This window comes from Anomaloglossus baeobatrachus, chromosome 11, assembly GCF_048569485.1.
Source record: "Anomaloglossus baeobatrachus isolate aAnoBae1 chromosome 11, aAnoBae1.hap1, whole genome shotgun sequence".
NCBI lineage: Eukaryota > Metazoa > Chordata > Amphibia > Anura > Aromobatidae > Anomaloglossus > Anomaloglossus baeobatrachus.
In genome coordinates this window covers 23254699-23275540 of record NC_134363.1, presented here as the reverse complement: position 1 = coordinate 23275540, position 20842 = coordinate 23254699, and the positions used below count along the sequence as shown (strand labels likewise).

General features: G+C 41.9%; 1 protein-coding gene across 1 annotated transcript; it reads right to left on the bottom strand.

Annotated features, from left to right (window-relative positions):
• Positions 1-2813: 2813 nt before the first annotated feature.
• On the bottom strand, positions 2814-7272 carry LOC142256111 (putative G-protein coupled receptor 33). Its single transcript, XM_075327647.1, has 2 exons — positions 7231-7272; positions 2814-5660 (listed from the first exon to the last, which is right to left on the bottom strand). Exons 1-2 carry the CDS (start codon positions 7267-7269, stop codon positions 4653-4655), a joined length of 1047 nt encoding a protein of 348 aa, XP_075183762.1. The 5' UTR covers positions 7270-7272; the 3' UTR covers positions 2814-4652.
• Between the last annotated feature and the right edge of the window lie 13570 nt (positions 7273-20842).

Sequence of the window (20842 nt, the reverse complement as noted above, 5' to 3'; positions counted from 1 at the left end):
TGCTACTGGTCAGCCCTGATCTAATACACCCTCTCCCTCACCCCAGGGGAGGGCCGGGACAGGAGTTGTAGAATCCACAGATAAGGACAAACAGGGGAAACAAAAACTCAATCATACAGCACTCTCACATAGAGGTATTAGACAGCATGTGATAAGGAAGAAAATAAGAGCAGGGAGGAAACAACCAGATGACAAGAGAACTTCACAACTCCACGCACAAAGTGACAATCACCAGCAGGACTGGGATACAACAGCACATGGACCGGTATAACTAAAGCTATAGTTGGCATGGGAACACAGGCTCTACCATCTTAAAAAGGCAAGTAGTGACTGTGATAGATTTCCCACAACATGTGATCCAAGAAGTTATCAGCAGGCTAGCAGAAATTTACTCCTAATGAGAACAGAGCTGGTTGAGGCCTGAGCCTGTCTGTGTAACTCAGAAGCACCAAAGGAGTCAAAGTGAGGAGTGTCAGACTCTGGAGTGTGAACAGCGTCAGATGCCACCATGACACTCGGCGAGCTTAGAGCAAAGCACTGTGAGACACCGGTCTGACAGCGGTCTCGTGATCAGAACATAAAGCCTCATATGTGTCTAGTTCGTCCAGTCCGAGCAATGCCGTCCATATACAGACCAAAAAAAACACTTGTGGTAACCTGGCCTAAGACTTTGTACAATATTAGAAAACAAGTTTTGTCAGGAAGTTACTTGACTGATGCTGACCTGCAATACCGGATGCAACCTGTAGGCCACAGTGGCGCTGTTGTTAATAAGACACCTGTCTTTTTCTGATCACATGCTATCACCTTAACACTTATTGTTACCAGGACATAGATGCATTATCACAGTACTATAAGTAGCAACAATAACAGATATATATGAGCTTTTCACATACTTGCCGGGCTTTAAAGAAGACTTGTAAAAAGTGGTCCGTATTTGCGCTTATTTTATTCCTACTGCATACTTGAGTATGCTAGTTTTTTTTTTAAATTCGCTATATGGTTCCAGAGATATGGGAATGCTAATTTCTAAGGCCTTTACATGGAAGTTTGGTTAACAGGATCCTCTAGGGAGTGTACTTAATCTGCATAATTACTCTGAACCACGCCCCCACGGAACGACTATAAAAAGTAGCTCTAAAAAAAGGCCCATATCTCTGGAATAGTAGGGCAGATTTTAACCCCTTAACGACCGCGGGCAGTAAAGTTACGTCCTAGCGGTCATAACGTTACTGCCCGCGGTCTGCTGGCGGCAGCATGCTACGATCGGCGCACATCTCAACTGATTTTCACAGCTGAGATGTGTGCCTGCTAGGCACGAGCAGAATCGTTATCTGCTCGTGCCATTTAACCCCTTAAATGGCGCTGTCAATATGTGACAGCGCCATTATAAGCGCGATCGCGGTAAACTTTTACTTACCGCCCGATACCGGAAGTCACGTGACGCAATCACGTGACTTCCGGTAGTTGTCATGGTAGCACAGGGTCATGTGATGACTCCTGTACTACACATGAATTGCTTTCACTTTCGCTGTGCCCGCGGCACAGTGAAAAAGAAAGTGAGCGTATCTGCTGTTTACAGCTACATGCAGCTGTGATCAGCAGATAGTGCAGAGCGATCGGACTGCTGATCGCAATAGCCCCCTAGGGGGACTAGTAAAATAAAAAAAAAAAAAAGTTAAAAAAAAACAAAAAAAATCTAAAAGTTCAAATCACCCCCCATTCGCCCCATTGAAAATTAAAGGGTTAAAAAAATAAAAAATACACACACATTTTGTATCGCCGTGTTCAGAAACGCCCGATCTATCAAAATATAAAATCAATTAATCTGATCAGTATACGGCGTAGCGGCAAAAAAATTCCAAACGCCAAAACGACGTTTTTTTTGTCACCACAACTTTTGCGCAAAATGCAACAAGAGGCGATCAAAACGTAGCATCTGCACAAAAATAGTACCGTTAAAAACGTCAGCTCGAGACGCAAAAAACAAGCCATCACAGAGCCATAGATCCCGAAAAATGAGAACGCTATGGGTCACGCAATATGGCGTAAAACGTGCGACACTTTTTTCGGACAAACTTCCGATTTTTTTTTTAACCCCTTATATAAAAGTAAACCTATACATGTTTGGTGTCTACGAACTCGCACTGACCTGAGGCATCACACCCACACATCAGTTTTACCATATAGTGAACACAGCGAATAAAATATCTCATAACCTATAGTGCTATCGCACTTTTTTTTTGCAATTTTTCTGCATTTGGATTTTTTTTGCCGTCTTCCAGTACACTATATGGTAAAACTGATGGTTTCATTTAAAAGTACAGCTCGTTCCGCAAAAAAATGAGCCCTCACATGACCATATTGACTAAAAAATAAAAAAGTTACGTCTCTCAGAAAAAGAATGGCGAAAAAAAAAAAAACGGAAAGCGAAAAATCGTCCGGTCGTGATGGGGTTAAAACTACAAAAAGTGGAATATTCAGAAGAGCAGTAAGAATAAAAGTAGGAGCAAACACTGGCAACTTGTTTACAAGTCTGTTTTAAGAATTTCTAGTTCTATGCCAATGCCCCACAATCCAATAAGCAGAATTTAGGGTTTGTCAGATACGATAGTTATAGTATGATTCATATTAGCCTTTAAAGATGTTAAAATAACATTAGGTTTTTGTAGCTTATACCTGCGACACATAGGTCTTCATTGGTGCTGTATACCCAAAACGGTAAAGCATTTTTCATCAAAATTTACAAAATTGCTTTATTTTGCTCTATAGATGCATTAAGAAATTCATTGCAAAAGTATACATTCCCTTTTAAAAGTGCTGAAATAACTAAATGAGCTTGGAGCAAAACAAAATTACACTTTTTTTCTCAAATATTACAACCGAGAGGTAAAACGCTGTTGATTGGAATTTGTATTGTCTCAAAGATTTAGGGCCATTTCACTTTAAGACAAAAGAAATAAAATAAAAAGCATTCATACACGATCTAGGTACAGGTTTACATCACAAATAGAAGCAGTGAACCGCAAAAAAAAAAATAGGTGATGATGTTGGAAGTCATGAACGTGAGTGTTAAATATATGTATATAAATAAATGTGTGAATCATCTATCTGCACAAAAGCCCCAAAATACAACGCCTAAATAATACTGCCATATAGTACACAAAAAAAAACACCGCCATAAGTGTGACAAACGCACTACCATATGAGGCTCAAATAATATTGACACAGTGATCATAATGCCATGTGAGCCACTGTATTAGCTCATGTCTTGCACATTAATGCTACATAATGCCTTAATAATACCGCAAAATGGTGCTCATATGACCGCTACACCATCAAAGCACGGTCACTGGCTTTGTGGATGGTTTTGATATCTATAATAGTCCGAAGGGTTATAATAATATTCTTGATAGTTAAGGATGATCAGGTGTATCAATAAAAGTATGAGAAATGTGTGTTTTAGGGTGATTTAAAGAATATGGAAAAACTTGGATGCACCTTTTTTACTTAAATGGATGTATTTTTGGATAACAACCATTTTAGCAATTGGGTTTTATTAAAAATGTTGGACCATTTGAATTCTATAGACTCTGTTACGCTGCCCATTTCCAGTTGCCAAATGAGTTAACTGAGAATCAGTCAGTGAGATAAGAGAGATTATTTCTCTTATGTAATGTCTTCTGAGCATCTCTCAGCTGAGTAACTGCGAGCACAGAGTTCAGCTCAACTTTCTTACGGTGACAAATCGGCTATATAGCTCTCAGAAAGGGAAGTTAAGCGTTATAAATCTCAGACAGAATGAACTCACTGATAGATTCTCAGCTAACTCAATCTGCAGTCAGCAAAAGACAGTGCAACACACAAAATTTTTGAATGAAACTGAACAGCAAAAATAATTGTAGTCCCAAGTTCATGCTAATACATTTTTTTTCCGACTGTCGATCCTTTCGTTCTCCATGAGATAAGCCACCACCAGATGAGTCTGGCAGCAGCTCTTTCATAGAGATTTGCAGATAGAAAGCTCAGGTGTTTGGGAGAGTCGGGCCCATACACCTGTTAAACTATTGGTCAACAGCTATCTATATTATGTGGAGGGGATATGTTGCACCACCTATTAGTTGTCTTACTTTGGCACATTTTTGGTGCCTTTTTCTGATAGGCCGCTCCTCTTTCTCATGATAACATGCCCTCTTGTCGAAAAAAGGCTGTGAAAGGGTCTCCAAAAATATGGAGCAAGTCAGTTTTTTGGGAGCAAATTACTCCAGATTCCTTCCGCATTTAGCAAATAAGTTCCATTGTCGTTAGATTCTCCCCTTTTATGTTTGGTCTTTCCTTCTGGACTATTTCTTAAAGAGCTGATAACATTCCCAAAAAGCTGCTAAAGCTTCCAGTTTTCTAGAGTATTGGTAGACTCGGAAAAAATCTACGGCACCATGGGTAGAACAGAGAGACTTCGAAATAATTGAATGTTGTAGTTGATAAGATCCAAGCTTTGGTTTATGAAGATCATCTCAAAGTCTTCGAGATTAGAGGAACCATCAACAATCTTACAAAGTCTTCGATACTAAGATATTCCATCAACTTGACTCCTGCACTGATCGTGTCTACTGTTCTATCTTGTTTGGAGAAATATCTTAATTCTCTACCTCCTATAAGGAGGACTGTTCTTTCTTTTCATCTAGACTCCGGTTGGTTGAGATGAAGGTTTCGCTAAGAACTAACTCAATAAGATCCAGCAAAGACTTCCTGAACATAAGTTTAAAGTTCTCCACAACGAACAGATAAATTACTGGGGTGAAACAACTATTGATACAAGCTAAAGAAATTGCTAAAACGTGCAACGCATTTAGGAGACTCTCCGGGAATCGACCTTCTGCTGCACTCATCCCGTACCATACGTGGTAGGGTGTCCAAGAGCTAAAGAACGATACGATGGCAATGCAGATGATCTTGTAGGGTTTGTTAGATCTCACCAGCTTTTCTTTGCTCATCTTGAGGATTATTTTGAGATAACATGATGTAATGATTGCAAAAGGAATGACTAAACCCAAAATTAACCGGGTGGTGAACAAAATCCACTTTACTCGTTGACTGTTCCACTGTCCAGAAATGGTGTAGTCATTGTAGCAGATGGTAATGTTTTTCTCGTATTTCACTTGTCGGGTCACAAGGTAAGGAGAGGTGAAAAGAAGGGCCAAAATCCATAAAAACAAGCAAACAATAGTAGCATTGCGTGGGTTCATGTATCTCCTGTACCAGAAGGGGAGAAAAACCAAGCAGTAACGGTCAACACTGATCACCGTGAGGACAAAAACAATCTGATACATGACCAACGACACCGATGAGCTGATGATTTTGCACATAAACAATCCAAATACCCAACGTGGCTTGAGAACGATATAAGCAATGAAGAATGGAATGAAGATGGTGAAGACGAGATTGCCCAAAATTAGGTGAAAAAACCAAGTTGTGTTTACACTCCTTCTCATCCTATAGCCGAGCACCCAGAGATATAAAGTGTTGACCACCAATCCGAAGACAAAGGTGAAGAGTAGAAACACCGCCGAGGTCAGACTAAAGGCTGAGAAAGTCTGATGTGCCGGACCGTCACTTGTGTTGGAATGAAAAGTTGATGAGATATTAGGGGTCATTGCATTCTAAAAGAAAAATTAAACATGGCTGAGTTTACGTTGGCTAGAAACTGATACAAACATTACATCAAGGAAAGATAAAATCTCTAAAAATAGAAGCTGTACAAACATTTTTGTGATTGTTGGCATTGTTGGTCAAGGCTGGTTTAGGACTGAGTGGTGAAGTCCAGACAACAAATTCATCAAAACTGATGGAAATTACGGTAGAAATATTACCCAGCTGGGAAATATTGAATCAGAGCCTCAGACTTTTCAATATAAACAGTTGTTAGAATTGAGAGACATTGCATCCTCCCACTCCACATCAACCCTCTCATGGACCAGCCAGTCCTGTCTTCCCTGGCACATTGAAGGTATGCAGGGTCATTTGTGAGGATGTCACCAGCTACAAACTATATCTACATCTAATTGAAATTAACATATATTTTGGAAATTATCATATTATGCTGGTTTATTTCTAATGAGTAGGGTCTCCAAGATTTTGCAAATTCGTGGGTGGTGACACAATCTCAGGAGGACTTACCGGCAGGTTATTTTTGGAGATTTTTTGTAGTTAGTTAGTCCATGTTGATACAATGTATTTTTAGGTACCCTATTTCCTCAGCCTTAGCTTTGTCTGCTTCGTCCACCATAACCACAGCCCTAGGAGTGGATGTTTATCTCCTATGCTCACAGTCTTTAGAGTAAAATCTGAAAGTCCCGAATTTGTCTGCCTAGGTCCCTATACACACAATTCCTAGGAGTGAATGCTCAAATCCTCTATACCCACAGTCCAAGGGGGGATGCTAAAGTTATCCAAAGCCTTAGTATTTAAGTTACCTACAGGACATGAGTGTGTGTTTTGATCCTCCATGCTCTTAGCCATAAGCGTGGATACTTGAATCGCACCATACTTGGCGTCTTTAAGGTTTCTCTTGAGGTTCTTAAGGTGCACAGTCCTACTTCTGTCTTCTTTGCTCTCCATACTCACAGTTTAGGAGTGAATACCCTATATTCAACGTCCTTAGAATAAGTCCCTAATACTAAGAGCCCCAGGGATGCTTGCTTTGGTTACAGTTACCGACCAACTTAGGGTGTTTCCTTAAGTAAACCATACTGACATTCATAGTGGTGTCTGCTTGGGTTCCCCATATGCCACAACCTTGGTGTGGCTGCTGAGAATCTTCATGCCTAGTCTTAGAGAAGTCTCCTACGTCACCTCATATACATAGTCCTATGGCTTCATTTAATCATACCAACAGCCTAAGGGGTATTAGCTTAGGTACCTTACTATCCAAAGTCCTTGGGTCATCCATACCTGCAACCCAAGGACTTAATGCTCAAGTCTGCACTCCCCAGTATCCAGTCAGCCTCTCTCTCAACCCTAGAGGGTATTTGCCTTTGATCTTTGTACCCACAACCCAGAGGTAACAGCTTAGGTTTCTCATTGCCACAGCCTTGTAAATATTTCATTAGATGCCAAACTGCTACCTAAACTCATATTATAAATCTGCACAGAAAGAAACAACATTTTTCAAAAATGTGCATACAAAATGTCTGCCTCCAATCTAGTAAGAGATATATTGGGAGGTCTCACCTGCCAGTCTTCCAGAGCCATCTCCAGTAACTGTCTCATCACCATTGTGTATCCCCTTGTAGAAGAAACAGATCTTTGTTCTCTCTTAAGAAGGATACTTGACACATACAAACCACAAAATCTGAATAAATACAGCCTCAAAGTTGAGAGTAAAACAGGAAATAGTCATTCTTGCCTATTAACTATTACGAGTTTTTAATTCTTCCTATAATGCTCTGTGGTTTCTTCAAAACTGAGAACATAATAAAGGTTTCTTAAAAACAAAACCCCTGAAGTTCTACTGGATCATCCAATAACTTTTTGGCTCGATGAAGTTCTACTGGGTCGTCCATTAACCTCTCATGGCTCCATGAAGTTCTACTGGGTCATCCAATAACTTCTTGTGGCTCCATGAAGTTCTACTGGGTCATCCAATAACTTCTTGTGGCTCCATGAAGTTCTACTGGGTCATCCAATAACTTCTTGTGGCTCCATGAAGTTCTACTGGGTCATCCAATAACTTCTTGTGGCTCCATGAAGTTCTACTGGGTCATCCAATAACTTCTTGTGGCTCCATGAAGTTCTACTGGGTCATCCAATAACTTCTCGTGGCTCCATGAAATCTTTTGTTCAGGTGTAGAGTTACATATTCTCTTCAGGATCTTCACTATTCACCAAGAAACCAAGGAAACTTTGTGGGTCATCTGAGCCACACTCTGTGCCAGAAGAGTTGACGAAAATCCAAAAAAGAAAATCCATCTCCACATTTGAAGGAATGAAGATAATGGAGCCATGGAGGATGGAGTTGGGTGTGGTGGGACATGTAAGTGGTGAGTTCCACATCATTTTTTTAACAAGCTTCCCAGGTCAGGAGAATCAAACATGGTGCCATTTTGCTTGATTACCCAAAATTCAAACACATTTTTTTTTTTTTACTAAGTCGAATCTGACTTTTGGCGGGAAAATTCAAAGAGAATTCGATTTGCCTTGACTCAATGCACTCATCTCTACTGTGATGTGAATAGTTGCATATTTTCAGTGAAAATTTTGCAAATGCCCCTCATTTTGTACTGTCCTTGATTCATTGGAGCAATATCTAAAAATTATCCCAAAAGTAGAAATTGCTTTTTAGGAGATGGGCACACGGAGTTGTTTTGAAGCCGTCAAAATCGATGAGTTTTCAAGTGGAAACCATATCTTGAAAAATTTCTTCTTTGAGACGTTTTGGAAAAGTGTTTTGTAGAGATAAGTAGATCAGGCAAAATTTGATTTTAGCATGGTCACTTGTTATTCTCTGCAAATTATATGTCACTTATTATGCCCTGGTGTCTCCAGAGACATAATATGTAGATAATTAAAAAAAAAAATCTTATACTCAACTCACCTTTCCGGTGCATCTGCTCCTCACTGACACTGTCTTTGCTGCAACTTCAGATTGCCGCCTCTCACACTGAAACATGGGGCTGGGATTTCTGGCTGTGATGGAACCCAGGAGGGTTCTGCGCATGCGCACACAGTCATGGCATACAACATGACGTCATGATGGTGCAACAGTTTGTGCACTTGTGCAGAACATTTCAGCTAAATCAGAGGTGATCGAAGATGTGGCAAAGACCGGTTGCAACGGAGGGACTGGAGAGGTTTTATATTTTGACATCCAACCTATGGATCAAAAAAATGGAGGCCAACGGTCACCATTTTTCTGAATCCTTGCGGAAATGGAATTAAAAAAAAAATTTGATTTTGGTGAATGCGGATTTGTAAAATTCAAGAAGAATTCAATTCCACTCTTAGGCACTCATCTGCAGTCTTTTTGAAAAGTTTTCGAAATATCTCGTAAAAGTTTTTTGTTTGTTTTTTTGCAGTTGGACAGTGCCTAATTTGGATGGAATACCATGGAGAGACACTTCAAGCTAGTGGCAAGTACTTTTTTTTCCGAACCAGGTGTTTGAGATCCTGAATGGGGAAAAAAAACACTTCTTGCACTGAACGTATAAACAGAAAAATGGTATCACAACAAAACTGAGTCAAGCATTTTTTGAGCAATTTTTCAGCAGTTTTTATCGAGGTCCAAAAACTTTTCTAAAAACTTTGTGTGCACCTAGCTTAACATTGAACCATTAGCTAGCTAGTATAATGTTAGATTGTACTTGCTTGATTTTACTTGTAGTCCTATGTAAAACCATTAATGTCTTAGGTAAAAAAGTTTAACACAACACGAGTTGAGTAACACAACAAGCTGCTTTGCTAAAAATGTTTTTTTAGTCTCATTTTTAAAGGGTTATTAGTAATAAGTAATATCTTATTACCCCACAAAAATTATCTTTTATCCATAACTTGCTGATTGCTGGGAGAAAGTCAAATGCCATGTTTGACTACTTTTGTCATGCTAGGTACGGGGGAGTACCAAGCGAAAGGGAAGTGAAACGCTGTGCCTTGGGAAGGGGTAGATGGTGACCCCTGACAAAACTTTCCGCTGGTCCCTGGAGTCTCTCACCACCTGTGCGCTGAGCAGAATACCTGACCCTAGGATGACCAAAGAGCTGGGTCCTAGATAGGGTATCGATGGGATGAGCTCTTCATCAATCTCACTAAACACTAAAGAAGACACAGGCATAAACAGGAGAAATAGTGCCTGAACAACTTATCTCAGAAAGAAGTTCAGCAAAGAGCAGTAACATTTCTAGAGATGCATGCAAGGCGCCTGCTTGTATCCAGAGCTTGTGAAGGAAGTGAATATCACCAGCACAAGTTCAGGGAAAATGAGACTATTTAAACACAAGGGGAAATACTGATAGCAGCTAAAGAGAAGAAGAGCTCTGCAGGGTCCTAGAGGGAAAAGGATGAAAACCCAACTCTAGTACACTGAATACTAAACAGCAGGAACATTTTGTGCAGCCAAACACTGTGACCTTCTATTGTCGGAAACCAAAGAACTCTCTGTTAAAGTTGCCATGGGTGTGTCACAGGTAAGTAATTCCATTGACAATGAATTCAAGACGAGCCCATGATCTTGGGATCATTGGGAGTCCCTATGGATTGGGAGTTTTGGACAAGGGCTAGCTTGTTATTTGGGGAATATTACTTTTTAACAAAATGTGATTTCCAGCCTTGTGATTGAACCAAAGTGGACATAAATGATCTGTTTCTCTCTGAGCAAAACTAACGATTTTATGTTACTCGCAATATCTTCCCAAAATTCTTCCACTTTACCAATCTCATGCAGCCACATAATCAGATGCCTGTGTTCCCAGAACAGCCCATGACCCCTAATTTTAGAAAAGAGTGAGATAAACCTAGACTCATTTATGCTCCAGAGTTTTCTTGCAATTTTGCTCCATCTGACTGTGATTTATAAAAATGTGCTCACATAGAACAGTGTTTAACCACAACGTTCCTTTTTGTATTTTCATTCTTTCATTTCCTTCTTTCAAAAGATGTAACTTTTTTTTTTTACAAAGTTTTTTATTTTTGTGAGTTGAGTTGTACTTTGGAATTTTACCATTCATTTTAATATTTAAAATACCCCAAAATAGGAAATAAATATTAAATTTGGTGAAATGGTGAAAAATTAACCACAATTTTGGCAATGTTTTGGAGGTTTCTGTATCTACGGCACTCATTGTGTCATAAAAATGACCTAACAGTAGTATTCTCAAGACTATATCAATTGTGGAGATACCAAATTTAAAAAAAAAAAAAAAAATAAATAAATAGTTTGTGTCACCAATTTTTAAGTCCCATCCCTTTTTTTTTAATATTCTTTGTTGATGGAATTATTTAAGGATTTGTATTTTGTGTGGTGAGATTAAGTTTGGGGGTTTTTTGGTCATTTTTTGGTAAATATGCCTTTTTATTCTATTTTTGGAAAGTCAAAGGAACCCAAAAATCCATGCTGAATTTTCTGTCTTTATGCCATTTACCATATGGGTAAAATCGTTTATGATTTTTGAAAAATTGGATTTTTACAGACATGTCAACTCAAAATATTCATATTTTTGTTTTTTTTCCTTTTTTTACTTTTCAATCCTGCAAAGGCAAGTAAATGCATCCCTTTCCAGATCTAAAATCACCAAACTAACAATTGTCAGTTGTTAGGAAGAGGTTAAATCTAGTTTTTCGTATTGTGGATGCCTTCCATAGACCTGAGCACCATCTACTTTTGAATGCCACCTGGAACTTTTTTCTTATGGTTTATTTTATTAACAATGTCTGTCTGCTACTTTATCCTTTGTCTCTGCTTGATTCCTAAAACTGAAGGCAAAAAATTTGATGTATCTTGTGCTTGCTGGTCCTGAGGAAGGGAGCTGAGCCTCCTGAAACGCGTAGACCTATGCCAAAATAAAAATACATTAATTCAAGATTACATCTGGGATCTTTGGCGCGGTTTTTAAAGCCCCGTTCCACTACCTCTCTCTGATTCCTAAAACTGAACATGGACAAAACAGAATTTATTATTTATTGACATATTCATCAATGTCAATTGCTGCTCACTTTCCCCAGTGCCACGCGCTCGCTGCCTGGGAGTAATCCTAGACTTTGATCCCTCTTTCAAGCCACACATCCAAGCCCTCTTCACCTCCTGCTGCCTCCAACTCAAAAATATTTCCTGGATCCGTACATTCCTTTCCCAAGAAGCTGCAAAAACCCTAGTACATGCCCTTATTATCTCCCGCCTGGATTTTTGCAACCTCCTGCTCTGTGGCCTCCCTTCTAACAGTCTCGCACCCCTACAATCTATTCTAAACTATGCTGCCCGGCTAATCCACCTGACCCCCGCTACTACCCGACCTCTCCTCTCGGCCAATCCCTTCACTGGCTTCCCATTGCCCAACGACTCCAGTTCAAAACCCTAACCATGACCTACAAAGCCATCCACAACCTGTCTCCTCCCTATATCTGTGACCTAGTCTCCTGGTACTTACCTGCACGTAACCTTCAATCCTCACAAGATCTCCTTCTCTACTCCCCTCTCATCTCCTCTTCCCACCATCGCAGCCAAGATTTCTCCCGTGCCTCCCCCATACTCTGGAATGCTCTGCCACAACACATCAGACTCTCGCCTACCTTGACAAGCTTCAAACAAAGGAACCTGAAAACCCACCTCTTCCGACAAGCCTACAACCTACCATAACCCTCAGTCTGATACAGCGCCGCACAATCAGCTCTACCCTCACCTACTGTATCCTCACCTATCCCTTGTAGACTGTGAGCCTTTGCGTGCAGGGACCTCTATCCTCCTGTACCTGTCTGTGTCTTGCATGGTTTATGATTATTGTACTTTTCCCTATTATGTATACCCCTTTCACATGTAAAGCGCCATGGCATTCATGGCGCTATAATAAATAATAATAATGTTAAAAAATAAGGATATTTTTTTTTTTTGTATACCCAAAAAAAATGTCTTGAAACATTGCAGATTTACAGCAGAAGCTGAAGCAGACCCAATTATCTGTCATTTGTTGTTTGTTTGCAGTTTACAGGTTAACTTTACTGTGTAGACTAGGATAGAATGAGCAGAGTCATCTCATTATCATTAGATGATATGAAAGTTAATAATTATATTGTTCTACTAGTGGCCTAGATATGGCAGGATATCAACATTACTGACGCAGATAAGATCCCAATGTCCCTTTCCAGGGGAAAAAGGATTCCAAGAGATTCTATTAGTCAATGAACATTTTTCTAACTATTAAAGGAGTATTCCACAGAATAGATGATGAATACCATACTGAACAAAAATATAAACACAACACTTTTTGCTCCCATTTTTCATGATCTGTACTCAAAGATCTAAGACTTTTTCTATGTAAGAAAAAGGCCTTTTTCTCTCAAATATTTTTCACAAATTTGTCTAATTCTGTGTTAATGAGCACTTCCCTTCTGCGGAGATAATCCATCCACCTCACAGGTGTGCAGTATCAAGATGCTAATTAGACAGCATGATTATTGCACAGGTGTGCCTTAGGCTGGCCACTGTAAAGGGCCACTTTAAAATATCCATTTCTTCAGTATTGAGAGGTACAGGGAGGATGGGGGAAGGTCAGAAGACTAGTCCGTATCTGGTGTGACTACTATTTGCCAGTCTGCCATCTGCCCTGTAGAGTGAAAACCAGGATTCATCCATGGATAGAAAACCTCTCAAATGTGCCAGGAACCATCGAATGTGAGGATGTGCCCACTTAAGTTTGTTATGAAAACAAACTGCAGTCAGGTGGAGACCCCGATGAGGACAACGAGCTGCAGTCAGGTGGAGACATCCGATGAGGATGATACTTTGCAGGCAGGTGGAGACCCCAATGAGGACGACAAGCTGCAGTCAGGTGAAGACCCCGATGAGGACGACGAGCTGCAGTCAGGTGAAGACCCCGATGAGGACGACGAGCTGCAGTCAGGTGGAGACCTCGATGAGGATGATGAGCAGCAGTCAGGTGGAGACCTTTTTGTGGACAATGAGCTGCAGTCTGGTGGAGACCTCGATGAGGACAATGAGTTGTCCTCAGGTGGAGACCTCAATGAGGACAACAAGCTGCAGTCAGGTGGAGACCTCAATGAGGACAACAAGCTGCAGTCAGGTGGAGACCCCCGATGAGGATGATGCTCTGCAGTCAGGTGGAGACCCCGATGAGGACGATAAGCTGCAGTCAGGTGGAGACCCCCGATGAGGATGACGAGCAGCAGAAGCGCTTCCCCCAGAAAGTTTCTGACAGTTTGTGCAGAAATTCTTTGGTTTTGTACCGATTATTGCTTCCGCTGTCTGGGTGGCCTGTCTTAGACGATCTTGGAGGTGAAGATGGTGGATGTGGAGCTCCTGGACTGTTGTGGTTACCTGTGGTCTGCGGCAGTGTGCCCAGTTGGATGTTCTGCCAAATTCTCTGAATCGCTTTTGCAGACAGCTTGTGGTAAAGAAATGAACATTCAATTCATGGGCAACAGCTCTGGTGGACATTCCTGCAGTCAGCATGACAATTACATGCTCCTTCAAAACTTGCAACATCTGTGGCATTGTCCTGTGTGATAAAATTGCACTTTATAAAGTGGCCTTTTTATTGTGGACAGTCTAAGGCAAACCTGTGCAATAATGATGCTGGCCAGACAAAGGCACACCTGTACAATTATCATGATGTCTAATCAGAATGTTGCTATGTCACAACTGTGAGGTGGATAGATTATCTCAACAGAGGTGAAGTGCTCAATAACACAGTTTTAGACAAATTAGTGAACAATAAAAAGCTAAAGGCCTGGTGTGAACATAGAAAAAGTCTTCGAGCTTAGAGTTCAGCTCTTCAAAAATTGGTGCAAATTCAAAAGTGTTTATACTTTTATACAGTGTGGATATATGGGGGACTGAACTTAGATGAGATTGCCACTTAATCCAAAGGGAGGACGCTCAATTACAGCTCAATTACAGCTCGAAACAACTGTCCGATATAATGTTTCATCAACTGGAAGAGGTCGAGAGTGGATTTTGAGTACAGGACAATATTGGAAAGAACTTAGACGAAACGTTCAATTCAGAACAATTTTTGAGAGAAACCTGAACTTCACATGACACCACACATGATTATTTGGCGTGTAGGACTGCATGTGACAAACGGTTTTGTTATCTATGGTGGATGTAAAAATTAGTCATAGTTATGCAATTTTTTTTTTTACTAAACCTCAAGCTTCAATATCTGGGCTGTAAACCAATCCTGACATAACCCTACTCACATGGCTGAGGATTTGTTACAATGTCTCATCATCACACATGAGAACAATCAGCCAAGTTTCGGAGAAGAGAGGAGAATTGTGCTTTGTTCACAATGTATTGGCCCAGACTGGGGATGAGGTTTTAGTTTCTGAATCTTCCCAATTTTAGTAAAAAGTTGCTGAATTTTTTTGGTCAACAAAACTAAAACTTGATCTGTCTGGGTTCGTTTTCCATTTGAGCTGCTAATCAATACATTTATATTCGCAAAGGGTTTGACTTCTGAGAAGCCCAAAATGGAACTTTTTTGTCCCAAATCCTCCTCTGCTAATAGAGTGATACTGAGCATGTGTGACCACCTCCCCTATAGATAAAGCTCTAGTCACACATGCTCATTACCACTGTATACAGGTGTGTCCATCCACATCCTGTCCACCGCCATTAACTTGAGAACGGCGGCAGCTATAGGCATAAAAGTGGTGTCTAGGTATAGTAAAGTAGCCATGCGCTACACAATGAAACCACCTATAGCGCCACCTGGTGGAAAACAATGGGGTTAGCATTTGTATCTCAAAAATGGAACGAGATAGAGAAAAAAAGTGAATTAAAAAAAATTGTAGGGCATCATCAATTCAATATGAATCGACAGCTTACATACAGAAATGCTATGATATGAAACCCATGACCCCCCCCCCCCACAAAACATTGAATGCTGGTCACGCATATGGCGCTCACTTAACTTTGATGCTCAAAGTGTCCCCCGTCAGCTGCAATGCACATCTGGACTCTGCACAGCATACTGTATCTTGCTGCACGCTGTGCAATATGGTAGGTGACACGTTTGCACAAGCATCTGTGATACGTCGTCGTAGGTCCTGCAATGTTGGTGGAGGGGTCGCATACACCTGCTGTTTGATGTGACCTCACAGAAAGAAGTCCAATGGGGTCAGGTCAGGTGAGCGTGGAGGCCACTCCACACAGCCACCATACCCAATGACTTGTAGGAAGGTCTCCATGAGGTATCGCTTCACGTCCGCAGCCTTGTGAGTTTTACACATTCTAATCATAGCATTTCTGTTTGCAAGGTGTCGATTCGTATTGAATTGATGATGCCCTACAACTTTGTCATTCACTTTTTTTCTCTATCTCGTTCAGTTTTCAACATAAAAATGCTAACTCCGTCGTTTTCCACAAGGTGGCACTATAGGTGGTTTCATTTTTTACTATACCTAGACATCACTTCTATGCCTATAGCTGTCCTCGTTCTCAAGTTAATGGCGGTGGACAGGATATGGGTGGACACACTGTATACAAAAGGGATTTAGGAAGCCCCATTCCAGTGATATTTTGAGTCCCAGTGGCTGAATAACTAAAGATTGCATATTTATCAACCATACCGTAGTAGATGACATTTTTTTATTGATGTGACAAAACCTAACTTTTCATTTTGTTGAGTACAGCTTTGATGGAAGAGTGGACAGTCGTAGCTGGGAGTTGTAGTTACTCAACAGCCAAGGAGCTAAATAATAAAATATATATTATACTAATTGTTTTCAGATTAAAGGAGTTGTCCTCTTTTGGAGAAACTGCGTTCTGGCTGCAGTTTTTTTTTTTACATTGCAACAAACTTTGGTCATAATTTGCAGTGATGATGTCATGTCGACAGCACTGCAGCCAATAACTGAGCTCATCTGGGCAGCATGGTGGCTCAGTGGGCAACGCTGGGGCCTTGGGTTCAAATCCAACCAACGATGACATCTGCAAGGAGTTTGTATGTTCTCCTTGTGTTTGCGTGGGTTTTCTCTGGTTTCCTCCCACACCCAAAGACAAAGTGATCGGGAATTTGTCCAAAAATCTAAATTTCAATCTTTAGAATTTTGGCTGGTGAATTCCCATTAGCTTCTCATATGCCAGATCAGTTACCCACACTTTGCATTGACGAGGGGCAATCACCCCGAAACACCGTTTCTGTAAATTGGGATTCTGATCTAGCAAACATCCTAGGTCATATGTAAAGGCTTGTTAAAAGACCACTTTTGACTTTTAGGATTACTACTTCCAATAGGTGATGCTAGTTTGTCTCCTTTCCTGGAGAGACAATTTCAGCCAATACTGTTCAAAATCCAACCAAAGACAACATTTGTAAATATAAGAAAATCATTCTCTCCCTCCCCTCTGACATCACTTTTAAGGCTGGAGTCACACTTGCGCTTGACCCCGCGCGTGACTCATGCGAGTCTCGAAGTGCATCAATCGACTAGGCAGTTGCTCTCAAGCCAGGAGCGGGTCAGCTTCATGAACTTCTTTGCACCTGAGAGGCTCCTGTCCGGAGAGTACCAGGCCATGCTGGGTGATGCGATACGAGACTCGTGCGAGTCACAATTGAGTCAATCGCAAGTGTGACTCTGGCCTAAGAAGGATCCAGTCATCTCTAAGCGAAGGATCGAGTCTCCTCTAAGAGAAGGATTCAGCCTACTGAACTTCGAAAGCAGTTCCAGATTCGCTAAAGTTTAGTCTACTTTGCATGAGGGATGGCGTTATGGATACATGACAAAATTAAGCTCATGGCTTGAGCTCCAATGGTTTCAAGATGGTTGTAGATGTCAAAGATCAAGCCAGTTGTTATTTTTGGAAGAGGATCCTTAAATTTGGACTAGCCGAACCACAGTAGTAATCCAGTTGGCCCAAGGTCTAGCAAAATAACGGTTCTTCAAGCTGTAGCAGAAGACAATTCAGTTTGGAGAGGACATTGGAGCAACCACTTATTACCAAGATCTATTCCATATGGCATCGGTCCACAACCCGTAGCTTGGGAGCCAAATGTGGTTCGCGAGCCCATGATGTCTGCCATCTTGATACCTTAACACCATGTCTAGCAAATAACTATGAACAGCAGGCCTTCAGATAGTGACTTTTGTAAGTAGTCCTGCACAAAAGAGCAGATCTGAATGGGGTAAGGTAGGAACCCCTAGATCTTGGTATACTGCCTCATTGTCATTTCTGTTGAAAAACTTTGGCTGTCCTTATACTAGTAATGGGGGCTTTGGGTGTCACTACTGTGAGAAACACGTGATTGTGTCTCCGCGGTGTTGGATGTTGATCTCCCCAAAGTCAACCATCCTTACCTATGTAGGCTTCTACTAGGCATTGCTCCCACTAGCCAGTTTCCTACTCCACACTGATGAGGGGCAAATACCCCGAAACAGCTGTCTGTGGCTGGGTACCATGTTTTGGTATAGGCGGTTTACTTGACTGGAGACTGGCCTTCCCGTGGTTGTTCCTTCCCGCTAATTGACCTGGCTAGTTTCCTGCCAGCGTTGAGAAACATGTGATGGTGTCTCCGCGGCATTCTTGTTTTGCATATTTTTCCATGGGGCCTTGTTCTAGTGTCACTGCATTGAGAAACACGTGATTGTGTCTCTGCAGTGTTGGATGTTGATCTCCCCGAGGTCAACCATCCTTACCTATGTATTACTGTGAGGGTGGCGGGAGAAGGATGTGGCTAACGACCTTCTCTCAGAGTTGAATGTGGCTCTCAGTGAAACAAAGGTTGGGTACCTCTGCCTTCCAGAATGATTTTTAATTTTTGGGTTGAGCTGTTCTCTGGGTCCAGAGATCCCGATGCATATTACAAAAAAATTAATGTGATCTTATGTACGGTCTACACAGATTAGGATTGGGTTATTAGAAAAAAAGTGGTTGAATAATCATTACAATTAAAAGGGACCCATGGGCTGCATTTACCAGACACCGACATTATGATTCCAGCAAAGTATGTTTGACTTTGAAACTCTGCGGCATTGAAGAAAAAAAAAGGCACCGGGGACGAAGCCTCGGAGAAGAGTTGAAAAGGCAGGTCCCCGATGCCTTCTTCTTCCGCTCCACTTCCAAAGACTGACAGATCTATTCCTATACACACACACATAAGGTAAGACCTGCAACGTAAGGCATACAGGCTGCAAAAAGCTAGGGGAACTTTGGCTCGGTCCTTGGCCACTTTAAAAATATGTTTTCCCTGAAACGTCTCAACATTTCGGAGTCAAACCTGCGTGGCTAAAATATAACAGCCAGTGCCTGATACATGCTGCCCGAGGATCAGCTAAGACGTTCCCTTTAAGTACATCATGTCCATTACTAAAGATATCTTCATTATTTTATACAGTCAGATACTATCAGCTTACATTATCTAGTGAGAACATTCTTGTGTTCCACCACTTTATCTTCGTGACAAACAGAAGTAAAATAAACTCAAATGTTTGTTCCTTAAACCAATTTTCTCAAGAAGAAGGGAATTTTGTTACTTACCGTAAATTCCTTTTCTTCTAGCTCTTATTGGGAGACCCAGACGATTGGGGTATAGCTACTGCCCTCCGGAGGCCACACAAAGCACTACACTAAAAAGTGCAAGGCCCCTCCCCCTCTGGCTATACCCCCCCGTGGTATCACGGGTTCTCCAGTTTTAGTGCCAAAGCAAGAAGGAGGAAGCCAATAACTGGTTTAAACAAATTAACTCCGAATAACGTCGGAGAACTGAAAAACCGTTCAACATGAACAACATGTGTACCCGCAAACAACCAAGAAATCCCGAAGGACAACAGGGCGGGTGCTGGGTCTCCCAATAAGAGCTAGAAGAAAAGGAATTTACGGTAAGTAACAAAATTCCCTTCTTCTTCAGCGCTCTATTGGGAGACCCAGACGATTGGGACGTCCAAAAGCTGTCCCTGGGTGGGTAAAGAGATACCTCATGTTAGAGCTGCAAAACAGCCCTCCCCTACGGGGATGTCACTGCCGCCTGCAGGACTCTTCTACCTAAGCTGGCATCCGCCGAAGCATAGGTATGCACCTGATAATGTTTGGTGAAAGTGTGCAGACTCGACCAGGTAGCTGCCTGGCACACCTGTTGAGCCGAAGCCTGGTGTCGTAGCGCCCAGGACGCACTCACGGCTCTGGTTGAATGGGCTTTCAGCCCTGAAAGAACCGGAAGCCCTGCAAAACGGTAGGCTTCCAGAATTGGTTCTTTGATCCATCGAGCCAGGGTGGCTTTAGAAGCCTGCAACCTCTTGCGCGTACCAGCGACAAGGGCATCGGAACGGCGTACGGGCGCCGTGCGTGAAATGTAGATTCTGAGTGCTCTCACCAGATCTAGCAAACGTAAATCATTCTCATACCGGTGAACCGGATGAGTGCAAAAGGACGGTAAGGAGATATCCTGATTAAGATGAAACGAGGATACTATCTTAGGGAGAAACTCCGGAATGATGCGCAGCAGTACCTTGTCCTGGTGAAAACACCAGGAAGGGAGCCTTGGATGACAGAACTGCCAGCTCAGACACTCGCCGAAGCGATGTGATCGCAACGAGAAACGCCACCTTCTGTGACAGGCGAGAAAAGGAAACTTCCTTCAGAGGCTCGAAAGGCGGCTTCTGGAGAGCAACTAGAACCCTGTTCAGATCCCATGGATCCAACGGCCGCTTGTACGGGGGTACGATATGACAAACCCCCTGCGGGAACGTGCGCACCTTAGAAAGACGTGCTAGACGCTTCTGAAAAAACACGGATAGTGCTGAGACTTGCCCTTTGAGGGAGTCTAGCGACAAGCCCTTTTCTAACTCCTATTGTAGGAAGGAAAGAAAGATAGGCAATGCAAATGGCCAGGGAGACACTCCCTGAGTAGAGCACCAGATTAAGAAAACCTTCCACGTTCTGTGGTAGATCTTAGCAGACGTGGGCTTCCTAGCCTGTCTCATGGTGGCAACGATCCCTTGGGATAATCCTGAAGACGCTAGGATCCAGGACACACAAGCCACACAGTCAGGTTCAGGGCCGCAGAATTCCGATGGAGAAAACGGCCCTTGAGACAGTAAGTCTGGTCGGTCTGGTAGTGACCCCGGTCGGCCGACCGTGAGATGCCACAGATCCGGGTACCACGATCTCCTCGGCCAG